We start from the raw sequence: 7,895 nt of genomic DNA, 5'->3' as shown, positions 1-7,895 counted from the left end.
GCACAATGTTCATTTGGTGGTTTTGCATAGGCACAAGATCATTTTCAGGAACTGTGAATTTGCAAAACAAAATTCATGCAGCGCCAAGCTATGCAAAATCAGTTAGAAAACATATTCATCTGGCCAAAAGGTTCAGTTCTTTTTGTTTAGTGCTGCTGTTCACTGCTTATACGTTCTATCAGAGAAAGGTATTGGCTGATAATCTGCTGTAGAAAAGTACTTTGGAATAATAATTGTTATTAATTTACTGTAGCAGTGAATGGGTCACACATCCTGAATGAGACTTAATGTCATCAAAAGAACATGGGCTGGATTACTTGGGTTTCGTTTGTGGGCCTTCTGTGGATTTATCCAGTTTGTAAGTATACACAATCTCCAAATACTAAAGTCTAGTAGCCTGTACATATGACATGGTATGTGATATATTGTTCTCTTAAGAAATGACATTTTTGAGCATTAAAATAAGAGCACTGACATTCATTTTGTTTAACTTGTCATCTGATTTGATTAAGGTAATTTAGCCAAGCTGAAATCCAGCTCCAGTGACCTGAAAAAATGTCTGTTGGACAAGAAGACCAATTTTGTTGTTGATAACTTCAATGGCTTCATCACTAAAACAAACCATTCGAATCTGAGTGAGTCCAAACTATAATGAACATTTGAATTACAGTAGTTGTTGATTGTTGCTTGGGAACAAAACATCATGCTAAGTCTGGGAGGAAGGGTGCACCTTTACAGCTATATAATAGTATGTATGTTTTTAGAATTATAAAGTACTGTGGGACAGTAATATATTTTTGACATCCTTTTGATTAAAGCCAGGTCAAAATTCTGGTTGAATTTTGTTGACATATAGAGTCAAAAATAGAGTTTTACAGAGGGAGTTTTGGATATCTCTTTTTGTCACTCCATAAAGCATATTTAGGTATCAAATGTTGTATGAATTAGGCTATGCATGATATTTGACAAACTCTTCTGTAAACACCTTCAGAATATAAATAGAAAACTGCAAAGCCTTTAAAGATGTGTATTGTAGAGACACATTTTGCAAGACACTACAGGTGATACTATTAAATCAATATTCAACTAAGACATATCACCATGAAACCTCCCCAGTTGATTACTTAAATCAAGACAATACTTCTTTGTATTACAATATTTCTAATGAGGCATTATCTAATACTAGCTTGGTGAATGTAGGAGAAATCTACAGACACAAATAGACAAAGTGTAGTAAAATAAACACCTAAATGTGTATTTTGATTGTTTTCTTTCCACTAGTCTGAAATAAGACATGTTATGGATGCAAAATTGCCAAAAAATCTCAAACTTGACCAGTGCATTAAAAACCCCTAATGTTTTTGCAATGTAGTGTCTTGCCTTTCAGGTTACCTTATTGCTAGGTCCCTCCTAAATGCAAATGAGTGTCCCCTTTCTTCTGCTTCTTTACCTGTACAAGTATAGGTAGCTGGTAAGTATTTCATTGGTACCCTGTATTTAAAAAATATTTACACTGTCATTTTTTGGGCAGTCCTTTAAGTATAAGCGAACAATAATCTTGTCTCATCCCTCTATGAGGACAGGCAGTATGAGTGCGGCTGTAAATAAATTTGACTTCAGACGCGCTTTGATGACAGTTCGTTGTACAAACTAAGTTGTTTCGAGCATACCCCAGCCTTTAGCTGTGCACTAGACTGGTAACCTGTGCCGTCTCTCTCTCAGTGCATACTGGGAAAGGCTCCAACCCCCCCATGAGCCCTCAGTCTAAACTTAATGACGAGGTTAAATTCCTTGTGCATCCATTGAACTAAGCATGGAGATTCAGATTTTATCCTTTGTAGATATTACATTTTATTTGCGAATAATTCTGCTTATGGGTTACTGCTGTAAAATGTGTGAAAGTATGCAAGAAATTATTAGAAGAATATTATGAAATTACCATGTGACATAAAAAGACTGCATTCTTTACCTCTCACCAGCAGATTGCATAGTGTTTCTGCAGAAAAATGCAAGTCAACATAAGTCTAACCGTGAGTATATTTATATAACGAGTATAGAAATATAGTATACTTATCACAGAAAACTGGATTGTTTTTAAACATTTACATCAGTATTTAAACAAATGAAAAAAACTGTGTTTCTGTTTTTAATTTACAGAAACCCAGGGGGAGGAGTGGCCTCAAATAGTGGAAAAAAACAATTTTTATGATGTGCTCCTCTCAAAATGGTATATCAATAAGAAATGGCGTCTGTATTTCCTGAAGGGGAAATGCAATCCAAATTCAGATCTCAAAGGTGATATTACACTGCATTTTATGGTGTTTTTTTTCAATGTCAATTTTCAATGTTGAGAGAATCCCAAAATACATTCTATTCACCTTTACTGTATTTATTATCCAGTGCACCAGGGCAATACATCTGTTTATTTGTTTTGTGTGTGTGTGTGTGTGTGTGTGTGTGTGTGTGTGTGTGTGTGTGTGTGTGTGTGTGTGTGTATTTGATGTGTGTAAAACTCTTCTACTTTAAAGATACAAGCTGACGATTTGTTTTTGTCAATATAGATTTCTCTTCTAATGCAGATCCAACGTGTGTCGTCAGTCACAATGATAGCGGTAAACCAACTTCTTATACAATTCAGTTCTCATTTTGTGATTAAAAACAGAGCTAATAAAAATATAATTACATCTGCACTTAACATAAGAAATTGAAAACGAATTGGCAATGATGAAATCAAGTCTCTTTTGGTCATTATATAGTGTTAAACAATTAAACGTATTCACTTTTTTTTTTTTTTACCATCCCTCATATAGTCAGCTACTCTTACTTCATCAATTCAATAAACCCAAATGAGTAATTTCAATAACATTGTTAAATCATTCTAGATGTTTACTTTAGTATAGCTTTGTTCCTCTTGGCTTATATTCCTTCTTTACTGTGGATGGGAACTAGATTCTGACAATGTTTCCATTAATAGTACTTTGCCAGATTAGATGTTTGGATACAGCGACTGTATGTCAACAGTCTTCATTTGACGAAAACACCTGCAACGAAATGGGTGAGTTTCCTTCAGATAAATAAAGAATGAATATTTGAAACGTTTCTTCTGCAGGTCTCCAGACTATAATTTCTGGCTTTTTTGCGCAATGTAATGCACATAATGCTTTGGACGATGGCTTTAAGTGGCACAAAGTGTTACATACCGCTGCATATTTTACCTTACAGATGCTAGTTAACGCTTCAGATAAAACTCCTTTCCTTTCAGTTCCCCCGGTCAACGACAGATACATCATTAACATAAGAAACAACTGTTTCAACTGTGACAATCCAGTGAAAAAGCCCGATGAGAAAATTCAGTTGAATGTAACAATTAAAACTGAAGGAGGAAAACTCAACGCTGCCCAAGCTGCGTAAGACATGCTCCATGAATTTATTAAAGGAAATTTAGTTGGAAGTTAGAAATTTGGGGGAACATGCTTTTTATTCATTTTCTTGCTGAGAGTGAGAGGAGAAGATTAATACCACTGTAGAGCTTGTTCACATAGACTGGATAGATTGGATGTGTGTGTGTGTGTGTGTGTGTGTGTGTGTGTGTGTGTGTGTGTGTGTGTGTGTGTGTGTGTGTGTGTGTGTGTTTGGGGGATTGGGGGGGGGTTCTTTCTAATGGTTAAAAATCTGCCTTCCAACACCTCAGACGCTCACTAACCAACATGTTGTATCTTGTTTGTTTGATACACAAATAGAAATGCAAAAATGGCAATTTACATAGAAACCTCACAATATCCTGGGAAGTCATAATCATACAAGATACAATGTGTTAATTAGTGAACTAACTTTTATTTTTTATTTTTTTACTTCGCACAGTGCAAGAAGCCTTTTCCCACATTTTTCCAGTCTTTAAGCCAAGCTAAGCTCAGCTAATCACCTTCCTCCTCAAGCTCTGACAACTAGTTTGAACTTTTCCTTTGAACATTTAAGAATTAAAACATGGAACATGTATTAGGCATTTAAACATGCTTTTCATAATGTATTCATATTTTGAGCATAAAACAATGTATGTGAACTCTTATATTGTAAATGTAGCCTATTAAATGTTCTGTCAACAGTGCTATCATGAACAACATGGCCAACCTGGCCACATCCATAACAGGGTCTTCAGCTGCACTGACTGTGGCAGAAGGAGTTACGGGTGTCTTAGTGAAACAAAAAGAGCCCGCGAATCTACAGAAAGTCCTCCTTGCTTACAGGTCTTCAAATGACAGCATGAGTGTGGGTGAATTACTTTTATTTGTGCTGTGTAGTAACATTCTCAGTACAGACTTCACAAAAACAGTATTTTTTTGGATGTGATGATTGTCTCAGCCACCTGCTAAGTTGAGAGTGATGAAGTTTTGGTCTTTAGGGATATGTTATCCAGCCATCCTGTCTCATTTAGAAATCATTTGTTAACATTTTCTCTTGTTTGCTCTCTGTCCAAGAGTGAGGTTAAAGGATCAAAACCAATCTAGCCTTAACAGAAAGACTGCAGAAAGAGGCAGGGGAAATTACTCCTGTCTCCGTCAAAAACTCTTAACCTTACTAATTAATGTTGAGTCATGCTGTTAAATCTGTTCAAATGTAACAAGACTGAGGCTGCCGCCATGCTAGCAGCTCTGTGAGGCTGTAAGCACAGCAGCACTTTGAGCTAAATGCTAATGCAAGTGACTTTGCTAAAATGCTAATGTTTAATAGGTAAAATGTATACCATGTTCACCATCTTTCTGTAGTGTAGTGTGTTAGCATGCTAACTTTTGCTAATTAGCATTAAACACGAAAAACCGCTGAGGCTGATGGGAAGATAGATACCACATGAAAAGATCAAAACCAATAATGTGTTAGTGCGGTCCTCAATACTTTCCAATTTACCTAATCTGTTTGTAAAGATGTAAATCTTTAAAAGTAGGTCAGAAAATGTTGTTTCATTATTTGAAAAAAGGCAAAGTAGTTTCCTAAATTAAAAAAACAACAACAAAAAAACTAAATACTAAGCAATTTCCTGGATTATAATTAGACCCTGTAAAAGTGAATAGTTTCATAATTCTTTAAAACTGCACTGTACATGATTTTGTCAACAAACCTGTTGTGCTCTTCCCTGCAGATGATTGAAAACAAAGAGACTCTGACTAAGTTTTCAAGATCTATCACAGTGTCAAAAGAAGCGTTTGAAAAAGCTAATTTGAATAGTACCACATCATTTGTAGCTGTTCTCCGATTCCTCAATCTGGCTTTGGTATGAAAAATATCTCAATTTGACCTTCAATGATACAGTAGATGCTTACATATTGGATCATGTTACTATTTTGTATTTGTTCCATTTTTTCAGGATAAGAAGAACAGCACTGTTTTAGAAAATGAGGTTTTAGCAATTGAAATGGGAAGCACTATCACCAATCTCACAGACAAAATGCAGATCCATTTTTGGAACATGAAATACGTAAGTACTTTCTTGAGTTTGTTTATTATCCAAGAGCAGATTTTTTTTTTTAATGCATACGTTGTTTTGTTTACAGAAAGGAATTCCATCTTGTCAATCATGGAATGGTGAAGGTATTTTTTCCCCACTTGCCAATTTGCATGTTGATATAAGAAATCCCTCAAAGCTTTGCAACTTTCTCGCTCGCTTGTCATTGTCTTACATGCAAATTAATGTTAGTGTAAAAAGGTTGTTCCTCTGAAGACTAGAATATACCTTTTTCTCGCTGGTGAACAAAGCCTAATCTGCTTTCTGGGGTGCATGGGTGTGTGCGTGCGTGTTCTATACATGTTTTGTATATATTTTACTCTGTTTAATTGTACAAAGTTTTATTTTATGTCGCTTTTGTACGAAGCACATTGTGTTACATTAATTTGTATGAAATGTGGTATAGAAATACAATTTGATTGATTGATTTGATATTTTCCCAAGATGCATTGGTATTAACAGCAAATACCTGTAATCTGTGATATTCACCAATAGTGCTGTAATATTATTATTGTCTCCAAGAATGCATTGCCATTACAGTATGATCCTGTATAACATTAAAACAGTAAGATACTGTGAGACTTTAGCTGTAAATTTACATCAACGGTCTAGTCAGTCCTTACTGCAGTGGCCGACCACATTCTCTCCCCTCTTTCCTGTCCTATCAAATAAAGGCCAAAAAAGCCCCAAAAATATCTTTAAAAATGAAGAAGAATTGAATGCTGACTAATGTAAACCTCGTAATGTGAGCTAAAACTGTAATACAATGAGACTATCTTATATTTAATTGATAAAGCAGTCATTTGATATATAATTTTTGGAATGATTATATGAAATGCCTACGAGAGTTTTAAATTTAACTTCTTTTGACTTATGGTTGTTGTTCCTGTTTTCTATTAAAGTTTTGTTTTTATCACATGACACAATGTAGACTTGAGTGGTCAAAGTACACTTCTGTAAGTTTGGAACTGTACAATGTGCACACGTGTTTAATTGTGATTTTTTTCGAGAGAGAGAGAAGAGAGAGAAAGAAAGAGAGAAAAAGAAAGAAAGAAAAAAAAAAAATTAAAAGAAGAAAACGTATTACTCTCATCATGAGTACAAAACATCTAACCAGCGAAATTCTGGCCGACATTGGGAAAAATGAGATTAAACCTGACTGACTGGAGCTTTGATGTTTCAGTCGTGTTGTCGTTTCAGCTCTGCTCGACTTGCATGCTCTGTTTCTGTCTTCTAGGGAGTCAACCAAACTGGACCGATAACGGATGTCAGACAATACATGATGGACAGAACATTTCATGCGAGTGTTCGCATTTGACATTTTTTGCTATCTTAATGGTGAGTTTTACGTCTTTTGTAATATTATCATGACAAACTAAGCTTCATCCTTTCAATGGACATTCCCAGTGGAATACAAATATTTATACATTCCTCTGTATTACCCGTCTTGATTGCTTCTTGATACTACATTTTTTTATTTCCCCCCTCCGTAATGAAATTCATCGTAAACCATCCTGATTACCAATGCCAATCCCTGTGATAAAGTATTCCACTTTTGCTTTTTGCAGAGTCCTCTTAATGAAACCTTATCTAGTTCTAACCTGAACTACCTCACCATCATCACCCAAGTTGGCTGTGGCTTGTCCATGTTCTTCCTCTGTATAGTCATCTTCATGCACTTCCTGCTGAGGTAATTATAACATGTCTCCATAATTAGTTTCAGATTAAATAGTGTTTTTTTTCCCCCCCAAGAAACTTCCAGGAAATTATGCCCACGTAGAATAAAGTGTTAGCTTTATTTCAAAATAAAGGTCTTGTTGAAGCTATCCTATAAGCCTCGGTATGGATGGCATGGTGTTCCCGTTTATTATAAAAGTAGAAAACCTAAAATAGTACTTCAACCAGTGGTAATTACTAAAGTGCTGTGGCTTATTGTCGGTGGAGTGGGTGCTCGCTCGGCTACGGTAAGAACCGTGTGTTCCCCGCCAGCCACACCTTGCCCTCACTGATTGCCACACCTGTAGATATACGTTATTCACAGTGACATACCACACCCAATGCAATACTCTATACTAAATTAACCTAACCAAAAAAGTGGATATAAATGGCTCCTACAGGTCTACATGCAGTTTCAAAATCTTCACATGTAGGAATAATATTCTGTCGTAGAATTACTAAATCATTTATCTATTAAGTAATTGTTGGTTGGCCAAAAATGAGTCCAATTTAAATATAGTTTAAAAAAAACTGGACTTAACTAAATAATATCCACCATTTTTGAACTGAAAACCATGTTACGTCTAGGTTGTTAAAATATTGTCATGGAGAGATATGAGTACTCAGGTGATTTGCCTGCTACAAAGAAAGTTTAGTTTTAATCACAATTAGTAAAAACAGA

The 7,895-nt window shown here is 35.4% G+C and overlaps 1 protein-coding gene across 3 annotated transcripts in view; it reads left to right on the top strand.

The window, feature by feature from the left end:
• The first annotated feature begins 131 nt into the window (after positions 1–131).
• The window catches only part of LOC144532969 (adhesion G-protein coupled receptor G1-like), a 12,974-nt gene continuing 5,210 nt past the window's right edge, over positions 132–7,895 (top strand). Inside the window, exons 1-13 of one of the 3 annotated variants that reach the window (XM_078273943.1) lie at positions 132–358; positions 513–635; positions 1,983–2,030; positions 2,158–2,295; positions 2,562–2,612; positions 2,975–3,055; positions 3,263–3,407; positions 4,104–4,266; positions 5,135–5,266; positions 5,360–5,470; positions 5,547–5,583; positions 6,735–6,835; positions 7,066–7,187. In XM_078273943.1, coding sequence (XP_078130069.1) covers positions 304–358; positions 513–635; positions 1,983–2,030; positions 2,158–2,295; positions 2,562–2,612; positions 2,975–3,055; positions 3,263–3,407; positions 4,104–4,266; positions 5,135–5,266; positions 5,360–5,470; positions 5,547–5,583; positions 6,735–6,835; positions 7,066–7,187 — 1,307 coding nt within the window. In that variant the 5' untranslated portion in view covers positions 132–303. Of the gene's footprint in view, positions 359–512; positions 636–1,979; positions 2,031–2,157; positions 2,296–2,561; positions 2,613–2,974; positions 3,056–3,262; positions 3,408–4,103; positions 4,267–5,134; positions 5,267–5,359; positions 5,471–5,546; positions 5,584–6,734; positions 6,836–7,065; positions 7,188–7,895 lie in introns of all 3 variants that reach the window. The other 2 variants (XM_078273944.1, XM_078273942.1) reach the window with 2 other exon arrangements.

This window comes from Sander vitreus, chromosome 18 (assembly GCF_031162955.1).
Source record: "Sander vitreus isolate 19-12246 chromosome 18, sanVit1, whole genome shotgun sequence".
In the NCBI taxonomy this organism is placed as follows: Eukaryota; Metazoa; Chordata; class Actinopteri; order Perciformes; family Percidae; genus Sander; species Sander vitreus.
This window is presented reverse-complemented; position numbering and strand designations above follow the sequence as displayed.